Here is a 16594-nt window from a genome sequence, read left to right as displayed (position 1 = left end):
GTGTTACACACAGATGTGACACAAAGACGCAGAAGAGAAAACTTTTCCCCCCAGCTCACGGACAGACTCTTAATCCCTTTGCTGTGAAGTTCCTCCTGCTGCCCCTTCTCAGGCTGCAGAATCCCACCTCTCTGTAAGTCAAGTCTCTGTAAGTCGAGTCCCTAAAAGCACTGCAAAAAAATTGCTGAGGTGTGCAGGGATGTCTGCTCTATCTGAAACGTGCTGCCTTGCATAAATTGAAAGGGGTTTAAGATTAGCAGAAAACATTTCATATGATATTTCTCAATTGATAACACGGGAGAATGTTTTTAAAGACCCTGTACATCCCTTTCCCCAGAAACATGCTGCTATTTGTTATTCATATCTTACCTTCAAAGATACTGCATGTGACGACAGAGGAAACCATGCATGTGCATCCCACTTTGCGCAAGGTCTTTTGTGAACGCACATTATAAATTATTATAAATGCGTGCACATGCGTATCTTAGTACGGAACTAGAATGCATGAAAGCGAAGCTCAGCATTAACCAAAATTCCAATCCTAGCTGTCTAATATTAGAGAAAGTAGGAGCTGCGAGTCTGGAGCATCTTCAAAGCTAGGCTGGGCTTATTAAATGTCTAAAAGGGATCTAAAAGCCTCACTGTAGGCACGAAGGGTGGAAAAGCCAGGGCTTCAGTACTCATATCCAGGCTGAGGTCTATCATGCATCGACATCCAGCTGTGAAACACTCCAAAGTGACAGCCGATCTCCCACTTTTCCGAAGGAGGCTGAAACAGGCCATACCTTGAAAAGAAAGTAACTGCCAAGTGGGGGCGGGGGAGGAAAACCCCTTTGCCAGGCTCGGGGAGAACAATTTACTTCTTCACCGCTTTTCTTTGTCTCCCCAGCCCCGCGGGGACTGCCTGGGCCAACCGCCTCAGGTCAGCCTCGGCGCAGAAGAGCCGCCGGCCCCGGGCCGCGCACACGGACGCCTGCTGCTGCCTCCCGCCAGCGCCGGGGCCGGGGCCGGGGCTGCCGCCGGTGCCCCCGCGGCGGGGCCGGGCGGGGCGGGGCGGGGCGGGGCCGGGGCGCGGCAGCCCCCCGGGGCGCTGCGGGGCCGCGGCGGAGGTGGAGCCGGCGCCGGAGCCGGCTGTCCGCTGCGGGACGGGCGGCCGGGCCGGAGATGCGCTGAGGTGCCGCCGGCGCGGCGCTGGGGCCGGGGCCCGGGCCCGACGCCGGGCTTCCTGCCGGCCGCACACCTGGGAGCGGCGCGAAGGCGGGGGGTGGGAGCCGCCCCGCCGCCGGGCCGAGGGCCGGGAGGGGGGAAACCGGCACCGGCAGCAGGAGGCAGAGCGGCGGCGCGGAGCATGGAGCGCAGCTGCCCCCCCCCGCCGGAGCAGGAAGCGGTGGAAGCGTGGCTGGACGATCACGGCGACTTCACCCGCTCTTACTTTGTTCGGAAGGCGACAAGGTAAGACCGGAGCGGCGGCGGACAGAGCCAGACCCTTTCTTCCCGGCAGAAGGTGGCTCTCCCGTGTCCCTTTGCTGTCTCCAGAGAAAATAAAAGAAAAAAACCGCCACCCCCCCCGCCGCCCCCACCCTGGAAAGAGCAAGAACTGAAAGCAAGCAGCAGCAGCAGCTCCCGGCTGCCGCCGGAGCGCACATGCAGGCGCTTCTCCGCGGGCTTTCGCCTTCCTCCCCCGGCCGCTGCCGCTCTGCTGCGGGGAAGCGTCAGCCCGGCCGGGCGCGCCGAGCGCGGGCGACCTGCGAGGCTGTCCCAGCCTCGGAGCTCCCTGCCCGGGGCTTCTCTTTACTTATTTTGTGCTCTCCTTGGTTTAAAACAGACATAGCCAACTTCCCGCGAGTAGCAAGCAATGTATTTTCCCCTGCCCCGCGAACTAGATAGAGATACGTCGAAGCCGCAGATAACATCTAATCTCTTCGGGAGGGCGGGTTATGTCACTGCTTGGTAATCCCGAAACAAAGCGCTGCTCTTGAAGAGCTCGGTCACCCCGTGGGCTTGTCACCCTTCTGACATGCCGGCGGCCACCGGACGCAGAGGGCGATGGGTTAAGCGCCGAGGGAGCGGACGAGCCGCGAGCGGCCGCGGAAGCCGTACGTGGTGCAGTCGGGACCGGAGCTCCGCCCGAGGAGGGGGGCGCGGGGGTCTGTCCGGTGGGGCGAGCACCGCAGGGTGCCATAAGCGGAGCGCAGATGCTGAGGGAAGCGGGCTGCTGCAGCTGGGGACGCTCTGCTGCGCCCCGGGGCTGCGGGAGGGAGGGGAGCGGGGGTTGCAGCCCCGGGGGGGAAGCGCAGCAGGCGGGGGACCGCTGCCCCTGCAGGCGCCTGGGGGGCAGAAAGCCCGGCGGCAGGCGGGGAGGGCCGCACCGCGCAGGGCTTCCGCGGGGAGCTGGGCACCCCCGCCGGCTGCGGCGGGGGCAGCCTCCCCGGCAGGGGGCAGCCTCCCCGGCAGGGGGCAGCCTCCCCGGCAGGGGGCAGCCTCCCCGGCAGGGGGCAGCCTCCCCGGCAGGGGGCAGCCTCCCCGGCAGGGGGCAGCGCGGGGCCGGCAGCGCTGGCGAGCGCCGCGGGTGGGGGGCGGCCTCTGGGCGCTCGCCTTTCCGTGGTGGCGGTTCTTGGAAGGAACCTGGAATGCGGAGCCCTGGAGAGCTCGTCCGGGCTTTTTCCCCCCTGGCTTGACATGCTGCCTTTTGGAGATAAGACGAGGTATTTGCTCGCCGTTGTCACACTTCAGCAGTGGGACTTCAAGTTGAAATCGAGTAAATGCGGCTATTTTTAGAAGTGGAGTCAGGTTTCCATTTTGAGTATTTTCCGATAAACACAGCAGCGGGGATGCAGAGCACAGGCGATCTGCAGCTCCCGCGGTCTATCTTAGTGAGAGCTCGGGTTAGTAAGTCCTGTGGTCTGTTCCTCGGCCACGCCACCTCCGCGGGCTTCGCTCCTCTCCGCTCCGCTCCGCTCCTGCGCCGCTTCCACCATCTGCTCACCGCTGCCGATTTACTGCTTTCCCAAGTCCCTTAGCAGGGCTGGATGCATTCTGAATGAGGGTTTGCTGCTGCTCCTCTCTGCATGGGATGGGGCGGTAAGAAGAGAAATCCCCATTAATAATTGACTCGCCGCAAGCTAGAAAGCTTCAGGGGTCACCTGCTTTCTTGTGACCATCTGTCATGCAGTCCCCTTTCTTCTGCTGCTTCTTCCTTAGGTTCATTTAACAGAAAAATAATAAAAATGGCCTTAAAAAATGTCATTTAAACGTTGGTTTTTTTAAAAAGGCTGTGCATAGGTGTGGGATGCATAGATGGAAGTAGTTAACCGTGATGTTCTCCAGAACACTCGTGCGTGGTGTGGAATGAAGGGTAGCTTGTTTGCCCAAGAAAGAGGGTGTTAGCAGCTTTGCGAAGTAGCATTTTATTAGTTCAGCCTGTCACACTTCCTTTGGAAACTGGAAGTAGTATTGAACAAACAGACATGCTAATTAATAGTAACCGCTGTGTCAGATTTGTTTTCCCCATGGAGAGGTTTGGTTAGTCTTTTTTTTTTTTTGTTTTTTAATGCTGAGACACAGTTTTGTGTTTGTCTGGGTCTGAAACGGGCAGTAGTTCACGAAATACAATTCAGTCATGTCTGTGACGGCGATGCCTCGGCATTTAGAGAGGGTTTTGCAGAAAAACTTGACTTGGAGTTCTTGCTTGGCAACAATTCTGTGATGTGTTTGAAGTGTGAAACATTGCATTTGTCTCAAAACTCTCTTCTCTGCTCTCTTGCATGGAATGGGGGTTTTTTGTCCTTTCTGTGCAAATAGAAAACTGTAACTATATAATAAGGAATACCTCTTTTATATGTAAGTTTGTATTTGAAAAGACAAATGACAAGTTACTGGACTGTGTGTTGGTTCAAATTTTATTCACTAAAATGATAACCTGTAAAGCTGAGCAGTTTGAAAGAACTGGTGTACTTTGTAAAGGTTTAATGTTCTACATTGTAGTGTTATTTAGAGCTTGAAAAGAGAAAACCCCTAAAATTTAATGCCATGCTGTGTTTTAGTTGAATCTTTGTACAACAGCATTACAGTGAACAAAGACTATGCTGTTAATGTTTTGTTACTTAGCATTGTATTTACTCTGTCACGTAAAGGAGTGTTCCTTGAACTAGTTTCAACTGTTTTCTAATCGTAATTTACTGCTGCTCATTTTTTGTTTTGCTTCACAATATGCCAAAGTCCTCACAGGTCCTAAAAGCAATAGACCAAGAAGTTAGTTAATTTGGTATCTTGCGGAGCACAGAGGCATATTCTACTTCACGTTGCAAGGCACAATTGCTAGTGGATAAAGATAGTTTCTGTATCTGTTTCTCAAATATTTATACAGAGGAATAGGAAAAGATCACCGGCTCAACTATTTATTAGAGTAACACAAGCCCTTTCCACTGACAGTAATGAGCTTTGAATCAGAACCTAATTTAGCAATTTTATGATAGGTATTAAATAATTCTTTTTTCTCTGCAAGTAATTAATTCCTATAGTGTTTTACACAGTAGTTCTTCTGGTGATTCCCACAAAAATGTTTTAATTAGGTGTCTAAATAATACTTATAAAATAAATGCTTTGGGTGGTCTTATGCCTGCAGATTTGTTTTGTTTTTTTAAAGTATGGGAGTCGCATCATCTCATGCAGTCATTCAATAGTTACCTCTTGTTCCATTTTGCATAGCTCAGTTTGATATTAGTATCTGTTTTCATGGTTTAAATAAAAGCTACATTTTCAGCAAGGTGGCACTTTAAAAGAAAGCGTTTCTTTTTATTCACAGGTAGTTTGTATTAACTATTGTTCATAAAGTGACAACTGTTAGAGTTGCTAGGCTCCCCGATCCATATTCTGGATTCTTGGGGAGAAGGGCTGCAGGTCGTCTACTTAACAAATTTACGCCTGCTTTCCTCCTCTCCCCTAAAATGTGGTGTGGAAGATAACTATCTACAGATGGCTTATACCTGGTATTTTGATCCTGCAATGCCTTGAGGTGACTAGTGTCTACAGGCAGGCCACATTACTGCCTTCCTCAAGTCTTTGATGGCTAGGTGGACTGACATACCCTGCGATAAAGCTGTTGATTGACTTCCACCTGTACAGCCCAAGGTTGCAATCCTACAAGTGTGTAATCCAGGTGAATAGCCTTAAATTGCTCCCTCCTTCAAGTATGTGAATAAACTGTGATCCCGTGAGTAGGAAGCTAAAGAATCAGTTATTTATTACTTTATTTTGTACCAGGGAGACAAGTGGTATACAGAGATAATATAAATAGCTATTATCCATGAAGTGTTGTTACAGTGTGATCAAAGTGCAGAACAACAAAGGGGAAGTGTGTCACCTGCACGCTCGGTGACGAGATTAATTTGGTTCACTTAGTGATACAGTGTGTTGGCTGAGGAACCTTCTGGCTGGAGAGTTTGTTACTGCACACTTACGGGTTCAAGAGTTTCTAAATACCTAGCTCCTACTAAATTTCATTCCTTTTTTTCAGCTCCTCTTGTTATTTTTCCCCTTTCAAAGATTTAGAATTGCTTATCATATTCTGGCTTCCCAGAAAGCAGAAATGTTTTGAAGTAAAATGATTCTTCTTTTAGATTGTGTCGTATGTTTACCCGTACTGCTGTTGAAAGCTCTTTGTAGCTGCTGCTACAAATATAATTGTTCTAACTAGACGTTATAAAGGCATAATCTTCAGCCTTTTTTGTCACAAAACTGTACTACATTTATGGCCGAATTCGTTAACCTTTTTGTCTTCCTGAAGTCTTATCTTTTTATGTTCCTTTAAAAAAAAAAAATCCATGCATTGTCATGTTCAAACATCATACTTATTTTAACCCCCTACGGAATACTTCTGTATTTCTGACTTCCTGTTTTTCCCTACTCTTAAAAATATGGGAATGATTCTCTCTTCGTGCTCTTTGCAATCAGAAGCAGCAGACTGCCAAAACAGCCAAAGTAAAAATTCTCCTCTCGGTTAGAGGCAACTGCATTGTTCCAGGCAGTTTTTGTCTGGTTTCCTAAATGTATGGCATGATAGATAGAAATTATTAACCCAAGTCTTGTATGCCTTTCATGGGAAATAAGATTACTTTGTTATAAATACATCTTGGCTTATTAGCAGGGTTGGGAAATATTTACCAATGAATTAAGGTGGGGTTGTATTTGGAAAAATAATGTCCTTAACAGCATGGTACTTCATAGCGCTTCACTGAGGATTCCAGAAGTGGCATTTACTGGGAGACTGTACTTTGCTGGAATTCAGAGATTGCACAACTTGAATATATCAGTTACCTTTATTACTTTGAAAAAACTCAAGTAGAGTTGTTATTTTTTTTTTTTTCCTTCTTGAAGGCTGGTGGACAATCCATTTGTAATGTGCTGCCTGCAGTACTAAGTTACTTAGGACATTTGCCTTCTAATCTCTGTGTCTAGAGGGCTTTTAAAAAATGTCTTTCATTTTGAGCTGGCTATTTGATGTTTAATCTCATAAATATTATATGTCATATGCATTATGTCATTGTTTTGTTTGGTAATGTATGTGTGCTTAATTTTTTCTAATTGAAAGGAAATTAATTTTTGGAGCAAGTGTATGAAAATTCAGATTTTCTAAAATAGAGCTATTGAAGATTTTCTGCATTGAAATGTGCTTTGGCCTGTGTTTTTCTTAAAAAGATATTACTGACATACAAAAAAGTAATAATCCTAAAAATATATATATTCATCCCTAACATGACCGTGGCAAGTAGGCAGTGGGTTTTAAACTTTTAGGATTGAAGGACCCCTAACAGTTTTCCAGTGGAGGCACAGAATCCTATGCAAATTCTTTGAATATGCTGAAAGGGGACTCGCTTTCCTAAGTTATCCTGTGCGAAGCATTTACAAGAGGACTGCAGACCCCCTGATTCTTTGGACCATGGCTTGAAAACCACAGGAAGTAGTGGTGTTAATGCAGGGATCAGAATATTTTCTCCCACTACTTGGTTTTGTTAGATGTTTACAGAGCTTTTCTGAGAATGAAGTACAGAAAAAAAATCCATTTCTCTGAAGTCTTGGAAAGTTTTCTTGCTGGTCTAATGATCTCCATAGTTGTCCCACTTATAAATAATGTATCCATACCCTTATGCCTATAACTGCAAAGTATTAAGATCATGCCAAAATATTTTAAACTCCTGATTCAAAAAGCACTCGGGAAGGTAAGGAGTGTTACCCGCATTCATGAAGTTTAAATGTGATTAAGTATTTTTGGCATTTATTCTTGGAGATAAAGCTAGGTGTGTGCCGGAGTATTTTGGAAACAATGTCTAAAACAGCAATTACTGTAGACTGAAGAAACTGTCATTTGAGAAATGATAAGAAATCACTTACTAGCAATTTACATCTTCAGTTCCCAAAAAGCTATAACCTGAACTCCTACACAGAATCTGCGGTGTGAAGATAAACTAGTCAGCAGATAGTACTGAGCAGCTACAAGAAGAATGTGCTTTTACCATGTACCATTTGCCCTAGGTAATGAAGAAACAAACGGGTGTGCACAATACATTAATTAAAATACAACTGGTAAACCTTAGAGGACAGGTAGAAAATAAGATGGGGTGAAGTACTTTTAACAGTTAACATCTCTTTTTGCCTTCTTTTGTTTCAGGGTAACTTTATGATCGTATTACAGTACTTTTGGTAATGCCGATAGGCATTTGCAATCTCATTTCCATTTTTTTTGCTCTTACTGGGAAGACTTTAGAGAACAGGGTCAAATTTCTGCCATCTGGGAAGAAAAGTGGAGCTGAGGCATACAGTGCCTCTGTGGGAGACAAGGAAGTTAGACACCTTTCTTTCATTTCTAAACTGTAGAAGTTCATGGAAGTTTTGTGTTGGGTGTCTGTTGAAGAATCATCATGTGAGGAGGAAATTCATGTCTTTGTACAGGATTAGGACAAAGACTACATATATAAAATAAAAATACCAATCAGTCTAATTTTGAAGCTGAAGTGAGACTTCCATAGTGTGTAGACATTGTGCTAGCTCTCTGCACAAGGACAAAAATCATGATATGTCCCCTATGATGTCTTCAGATCAAATAAAGTACATCATAGCCTAAGTTCATGCTTATTTGAGTGTTAGATTAAAGCTGAATTGTGTGGGAATATATGACTTGGATCAAGAATTACAAACAAAGCAACTTTAGACAGTATATTCTTGACTGGAACTAATATGCTACCACCTATTTTTCACCATAACGAGGAAGCATTTAGCTTTTGTCATGAATAACTATAATTAATAAAACCACAGAACACAAGTCTTTCTCTTCCTTACTGGCAAAGAAACATAAATAAATTTACATGGAATGCTTTCTCATTTATATGATTTACTTGAAGACAATAAAAAAAAGGCATTAAATACAAAAGGAGCTATTTACGAAGTGCCAGAAAAGAAGCCCTACTCAAATGGCCTTTGTTAATAACTCAATGACTGTAATTTCACATTAGGTCTGGCAGTGAAAATATAGCCACAAAATATACTTACTTAGTAAAAGATATGTATTTTCCCATTTATTTGTGCATTATGGTGAACTCACCCCAGCACAGAGAGCCATCCCAAAGCCTCTGCACCACTTAAGTCCTACTTAACCCCTATTTTAGGAATTTAAGTGGAACTGAAGTGGTACCTAAGACTTAGGTGAGGTCTCCAGGCAGATGTCAACTTTTAATCCGCCTTTCACCAAAGTCACTGGCATTGTCCTGTTGCTTTCCACAACAAAATTGTTAGGTACATAGTTATTTTTAATTTTTTTGAGCTTGGAACAAGAGGTAAACATTTGGAGAAGTAAAGCTCATGTTTTAGAATTTGACCTTCAATCCCTGAGGATTTATTCTGTCTTTCTTTACAGTGTGAATAGAAAGTCCCTTCTATAGAGGAAGGCTTTCTTGTGAAAAGTTAAGCTTGCAGTTTGGTAGTTAAAGAAAACTTGAAAATAGCCCAGAATAGCCTGTTCACGTTAGTCCTCCATTTCAAATACTTTTGCTTCAAATAATAAAGCAACCTCTGCCGTCTATTTTAAAAAATAATATGAGCATTCAGGCACGAGTTACATTATTTCATAGTTCTAAAAGTTGTTATTTTAGTCTTTCATGAGCATGGTTTGAATCATGAATTAGAGTTCTTAATTTAGAACTGTATTCAGACAGAAGTCAGTCAGGACGCTTAACATGTTTAAAGTTAAATGTATGCTTATATATTTGACTAAGTTGTGCCAAAAAATTGCCACCAACTTTAAGTCATACTTAGTCTTCAAAAACTGCTTGCCTACCACTGTTAGAAATAGCATCTCTAGTAACCATAATTGGAAAGGGTTTAAGGAAAAACAACTATTGTCTTTGTCAATCTACTTTTTTAGTTAGCTTGAAAACACTTCTTTTACAGTCAGTTTACTGTTTCCATCTAATGAGGCCTTATACAGTTTATTTAAATCTTTCCATGGCCAGAGAGGAGACAAAACCACTTAGAACAGGATTGTGAAATAGGAAGTACTGGAAAGAAAATGAGAAGGCAAGTATAATATCCAAGTGACTTTGACTTTCAAACTCATTTGTTAAAACTGAATAGTTTTCGAGTTGTTGCTAATGCTTTAAATGATTTCTATGTCTAAATTATGTCAAGATGTGGGAAAGAAATTTGAAGACATCTAGTGGTTATTTTAAGGAAAGCAACTGAGAGAATAGTTACGAAGGTTGGCTTCAAATATTGTTGATTTCAACACTAGCAGGATTAGGCCACAGGAATTCAGATACTTGAAAGCTGGCATTCTCTACTAGGCAAGTTTGGATTGAATCCCTTTCCTGAAGTATGTTATCAGTAACTGCTGGTTTGAATGAAAAATTAGCAAAACAGTCCACACAACTACTGAAATATTAATGTTGTATATATGAAAGATTAATGAGCAACAGACAAAATGGGGAATTACTTGTTGTTTCACTGAAAACTGCTCATCACTCAGTACTTTTATGGTACAGTAATTATTATGCATTCTTTGTGCAAGATAAGTAAGATGCAGTATGCTGTCATTGTTGCATCTCGGTATTACTTTTGTGCTGTTTTTGCACATTTTCTCCAAAGATACCAAATACTTGCTGAATGGTCACACTGGTATGGTCTTACATATGTGGTATGAGAGCAACAGAATTACAACCTGGCTGTTACTCTTTAAACATCTTCACTGAGGTGGTTGTTTTTGAGAACTATGCTGTGTATTTTGAAGATAATCACGCTGAAGCAAAGATGGGTACAATAAATCATGTAATATTCCCAGTGTATGAGTAGAACAGTAAGTAGTGTCAGGTTAGCGTAGTTTGATACATACGGCACAGGAAATAAAGCCAGGTTCTCTTCAGGTCTTGGACATGAGGTTGTCTTCAGGTCTACTTGGGCCCTTCTGCACGACCTGGCTCAAGCCATGTCGCTTCCTTATGGCTGTGTTTTCTCACTCAGTGATTTTCTATTTTTGTTGCCTATTCATATTGAAAACCTTTTGCTTTAGGGACAGGTCTACTTTCTCTACAGTGTTTAACAAATCAGCAGCAGAGTCTTAATTCCTCTGAAGTTCCTGAGTTCTCATGTAATGCAGATAACATGTATTTGTATACAAGTGATTGTAGAGGGGAGGATCACACAATCATTTTTTTCCGTCAAATGTTTTACCTGCCATGGTATTTTCATCGCCTTCTCATCCCTCTCTCTTCAAAATTCCTCTCCAATTTTGCTGATGAGGTCACACGCCAAGTTCAGCAGTCACTATTGTCATGCTCCTTTGAAATCATGTTTTATAGAGGAAAGACTGGATTTGGCTGATAGAAGTAACTAAAAAATGGTTACTTTATATTCAACTATTCCTGTTTTTGAACTCTGGGATAAATTACAGCTTTCTCTGGTGGAGGCTCATACTGCAGTAAAGGATGCATGCAGCTCATGAGGAACGCATGCTGATGCCTGTAACTCCTCAACATGCAGTGATTGCTATGCTGGGATGGAGACATTGCATTGGTTTTAACTATCTGCTCCTGTTTAATACACTCCTGCAACTTCTGAACTTGCTTCTACAGCAAGGGTCTTGTCCTTACAATCAGCTCTTGACAATGCCAATGCTTACTGAAGACTATTCATATGAATAGAGTAGTCACAAGCGTTTGTTTCTTCCTCTAGTCCTTTCAAAATGACATCTTAATTATACATAGCAGTTGTTACTGATTTCCAATAACCTCACTTGTGGTTCAGGATGTGTCTGGTATCAGATATCTGTTGAGCTAACTCTGTGCTGAGAAAGTAGTTGTGTTCGTAATAATACTCTTCTTGTCACGCATTGTTGAATAGAATTGAGTGTCAACAAGCAAATGCACGTCAAGACTTTGTCTGATAGATTTTAAATAGAGTTAGAATACGTCAGTTAATGTGAAATGCTAGTTCTTCCACCCCTGTGTGTAACTGTGTGAGTAAAAGGAGCTAAATAGTTTCCTTGTTAGAAGAGGCATTCAGTAAAGGTCACTGAACACTGTTCCTATTCCAGCTGAATTTGAACGGCTCTCCAGCTGCCCAAATAAAAATGCCTAAATGATTTGAAGTTGAAAAGCATGTTTTAAACAGTATAGTTAAGGATTTGTTGTTGTTGTTAACCTATAGAGCTTTTTGAGAATCACACACTATGTTGGCAAGTTACTGCACCATCATCTAAAAGACATTAAAGGGGACAGGAATATGTTACTCATCATTATGCAGCTCCACATATAAAACTGTTCAATGTCAAAGTGCTTCATAAATAGTGCAGATACCTAACAATTAGTCAGTTCTTACTAAAGAAATGTAATTACTTTCATGTGAAAGATTTTACAGTTATGTTCCACATCCCTCAATAACCTCCATAAGATAGAGAAATGAATGTTTATTTTACATAGTTTTTACCTTCTTGCCTTTTTACTAAATTACCTAATGGCCACAGTTTGAGAACTGGTATTAGAATTCAGAATACATTGTTCTTACTGATTACTATTACTACACCATTAAGGCCAGGGGACATCATTACCCAACACTCCAGAATAGATAAAATGGCAGGTTGCAACTGATAAACCAAATTTCTGCTTTAGCTTTTGCTTTGTCCACAAAGGGTACCTGATTCTTTCTCTGCCTTGTATCTTATTTCAACACATGCATGTATGTAAATTCAGTGTAAAACAGAGCTAGGTGAAATGATAGCATTTTATATTCTCCTTTCCTCATGTCTAAGTAAGTCATGAATCAGATTGCTCTACAAACTGGTGTCACTCAGCAATAGTACAGGTTCACGCCTGTGTATTTTCAAACATGCCTTGACAAAGTCCATCCTAATCACTTGCTAGTTTGAGAACGCTTTCCATCTGATACTAGGTTATTACAGTTACTTTTAAATCTTATTTTACATTACTGCCAGTCCTTGATGTTCAAAAATGAAGTCAGCACACACAATCATGAAACTGGGTCAAGTCACAAGTCTTCTTTTAAAACTATTCATTATTCTTTATTTACCTTCTTGTGTCTGAGGCTTTAAATGCACCCAGCTTGCATTTTCAGGTTCTCTTCTGCAGCATTAGTGCTAGATGCTAAATTTTGTTTAGAAAAAGCTCAAATTTTCAGGTAGTTTCTTTTCTTGAGGAGATTAGAGTAAAACAAAAAGAACCCACATATAACAACACATCTGATGACAAGAGTTATCAGCACTGATTTTAGAGTTTGTATTGTGTTTACTTACAAATTTTTGCATTTTAAGCTTTTTATTTTTCTTAAGGATACTTTTGGTCATTTTCATCACAAATCATTCTGTTTTGTCATTCAGTTTAATAAATGAAAATTCCAAATGTTATCAAATGCTGGCTTCTTATTTTGACTCTCAATGAAACAGCTTTTGCAAATGTGATATTACACTATGCAAATTATATTATGCATTTCAGTAATACATGGTCACAGCTCCCACATTTAATATTTATCCTATTTAAGTACTACAAAGTAATCTTGTTAAAGTCAAAGTTATAATAATGTATTGTTCTTTACGCTTCTTCACTGCAAGAAACATTTGGGTGAGATAACTCTAGAAAAAAATATGTATCATTGCTGTAATAAAGAAGGATCATTGGTAGTTTTAATTAATATACTTAAAAAGCAGAGCTTACTTCCTTTAAAAATAAGTAGCTAAGCAATGAACCAAACTCTTTCAGAATAACAATGGAATTTCATTGTGTTCTCTGGCACCATGTTTCCAGTAATTGGACTAGCTTTAGATTGCTGGGAAATTTATAATGGATGTTGATTGAGGTATATTATTGCTACAGCAAGCACTGTTCCAGGAGCTTCATGGAAAATGTAAAAACATGGAATGAAATCCTAGCTCTGTGGAACTCGGAGGCAAAACTCCCACCACCTTAATTGTGTCCAACTTTTCATTCAGTGGTTTTGGACTCTTGTCATAGAAGATTCACAGATGTCCTATGTGACCACACTGACCATTCAGCCTTGAAGATCGCTGGGGCTATAAATGGTATTAACCACGTATGTCAGGTTTTGCATGATCAGGACCGCACTACACAGACAGAAGCCAAAAGAAAGAATAGTCTATCATCCATTTATTTGGAGTTGCACTGCTGTGAATAAATAAGAGAAGGATTTGGTTTTACAGTGCTGCATTGAGTGATATTTACCTCAATCAGACATAGTTTTTTGAGGAGAAAAAACCTACCAGGTAGCTCGCACTGAAGTGGACTGGGTACAGTAACATGATGACTTTCTTTTGCCCAGGTGCTCCCTTTACACTCACTATTTCCTAAACCAATTCAATTTTTCATAGCATGTTTGCTTACAGTTGAGGTCTCCAAATGATATGCGACAGCAAAATCTGAAAAACTCTTTCAAACCTTCCTAATAGAAGACAAGTAAGTTTCCTGTTGTGGATTGCTTGCTAATAAAAATAATACTGGTGGACTTCAGATTTTAATTCATTACTTTACTTTGAATTAATGGTTAATTACCCTTACAGTAGTGCATTCTACAACATAGATGAAGCTGTTCTGTAAGGAAAAAAAAGGCTATGTGCAGTGCTTTTCACATATAATATATACTGATGCATGTAACCAATCAGTGGCTTGACTAACCTGACTGATTTCCATGGTTTCATTCAGCTTCACTCTCGAAATTCCTGTGGTCTGCTGAGCAAATAAAAAATATCCCAAATTTAAAACATGACCACCATGAAACGTTTCCAAAAGATCAGACTTTTTAATAGGATTTTTGCTGTTCATAGGCCCATACATTATGTAATTCAGGAAAAAAAACATTTCTTCTAAGAGTAGACCATGTGCTGGGAAGAATCCTCGACACTGAGTAATGAAATTAAGAGCCCTGTATTTAAAAAAAAAAAAAAAAAAGAACAAAACCAAAACAAACAAAAAAACCCAACGTATTTTGGACAAGAAAATATTATAGTGATAAGAAAAAGTATACTTGTTATTGATCATATGTGTGCTTATGGATAATTCAAGTTATACTGTATTTAGTGAGGATGTTGTTAGGGTTGGCATTCTAGTGCTAAGTTAATCTGACAAACACAGTTAAATACTAGAGATACATGACTTTTAATTAATGGTAAACTCTTCAAAAATATAATTTTGGGGGTATTCAGTATTTTGGGTTGAGTTAGGCAATGAGTTTCATCTGCAAGGAAAGGAAATAGGAGAGATGCATGAAAACGGTCTGTCTTTTCATTATTTTGAAGGGGGTTGAATTAGAAATATTCATGTTTCTTTATGACAATTTTTAAGCAAAACTTTTGTGCTTTGAGTCAAACCAGTGGTTTTTATTAACTCTGAGAGAGCAGGGGGAGTTAACTTAAGAATAGTGTATAGGCAACATAAAAATAGGAGGGGCTGCAGGTGATTTGACAAGAGAGAATTAAAGTTCAAAATTATCTTTTTAAAAATGGTCTAGAAAAAACAAAACTAAAACAGAAAGTTTGTCTTCATATGAATATATATATACATCTTATACAGAAATCCAAATCTTAGGAATGGGAAGGACCAGAATTTTTCAAGCACAAAATTACGGTGTAAACTTCTGATCTTCCATAGTCTGAAAGCCACAGCATAAGCAGTCTTCCTCTGCCCTATTCAGGTATTTCCTTTAGGCAGAAATAGCTTCCTTTTTATGGGCATTAAAACATTACTGCTTAATCTAGGCTAAGTCCTACGTAAAATTGAAGAATATTGATACAGAGGAGCACTAAAGGTGCACTCACATCCACTGTATGAAAAGGTTTAAAGTTATCCTCTTTGCAGTGTCCTCTTCAAATATGTATTAGTTCCTGCGGATTTTTTACTCAGATTATTCACTGCATTTTTATTTTTGTTTTACAGAGAAATGGTTAATGCATGGTTTGCTGAGAGAGTTCACACCATCCCAGTCTGCAAGGAGGGAACCAAGTCCCAGAGTGAATCCTGTGCTTGTCACCAGCCTGCCTGTGCTGAGACCACCAACTCTGGGACGCCAGCGAGGAAAATCTCTGCTTCTGAATTTGACAGACCCTTAAGGCCTATTTTTGTCAAGGACTCAGTAGGAACAGTGAGCTTCCTCTCCGGCTCTGAAAAGAAGGAACAGATGCCTCTGCCATCTCCAAGGATTGAGACCAGTGCAGGGGATCAGTGCTCAAGACTATTAGAACTTGTGAAAGATATTTCTAGTCACTTAGATGTCACGGCACTTTGCCATAAAATTTTCCTACATATCCATGAGCTTATAGCAGCTGATCGCTATTCCCTGTTCTTGGTCTGTGAGGATAGCTCTAATGAGAAGTTTCTTGTAAGCAGGCTGTTTGACGTGGCAGAAGGCTCCACCCTGGAAGAAGCTTCCAACAACTGCATTCGCCTGGAGTGGAACAAGGGCATTGTGGGTCACGTAGCAGCTATAGGCCAGCCTCTGAACATCAAGAATGCATATGAGGTAAACCAAGAAAATTTATCTTGAACAGTTTTTGAAAAAAGAAAAAGCCGTATTATCAGCTGTTGTAATATTGCCATTTTAGTATATGTATTTGGAGCTATATTGACTTAAACCAGTCAAGATGCAAACCTGAAGCTATGTTTTTGGTTACAGTACATCTATTATAGATACATGCATATACAGAAACATGTAGCTATGACTAATGCTAGATGAATGCTAACATCAAAAGAAATTATGTAAGTTTGACATTAGCAGTCAGATATCAGCCCCACCTTAACCAGCTATGTGCACACCAGTATTTGCATTTCAAGCTTTGTACACTTCTGTGGTTACATTTCCACTTGTTTAAGGACATAAGATACTTTTGCACCAAAATGAATGAAATTGTGAGTGTAACTGTCTGCAGAACTGGAGTCCTAAGACTAAAAATACTTTTGAGAATTTTATCATAGCTGAGGCACAAAGAGTAGGAGCTGAATGAACAAGAACGGGATGAGGGTTTGAGCTGTAAAGCGATCTCCCAAATGAAATGACACTCTGTGATTTATTTAATACAAGGCCAGATGAA

General features: G+C 41.2%; 1 protein-coding gene across 1 annotated transcript in view; it reads left to right on the top strand.

Annotated features, from left to right (window-relative positions):
- The first annotated feature begins 1419 nt into the window (after positions 1-1419).
- Positions 1420-16594, top strand: part of PDE5A (phosphodiesterase 5A) — a 67136-nt gene continuing 51961 nt past the window's right edge. The window contains exons 1-2 of the mRNA XM_059826774.1: positions 1420-1452; positions 15444-16026. Coding sequence (XP_059682757.1) covers positions 15448-16026 — 579 coding nt within the window. The 5' untranslated portion in view covers positions 1420-1452; positions 15444-15447. The remainder of the gene's footprint in view (positions 1453-15443; positions 16027-16594) is intronic.

The sequence above is a fragment of the Gavia stellata genome, chromosome 19, assembly GCF_030936135.1.
Source record: "Gavia stellata isolate bGavSte3 chromosome 19, bGavSte3.hap2, whole genome shotgun sequence".
Lineage (NCBI taxonomy): Eukaryota > Metazoa > Chordata > Aves > Gaviiformes > Gaviidae > Gavia > Gavia stellata.
The sequence above is the reverse complement of the archived record's forward strand: the minus strand, read 5'-3'. Positions and strand labels throughout refer to the sequence as shown.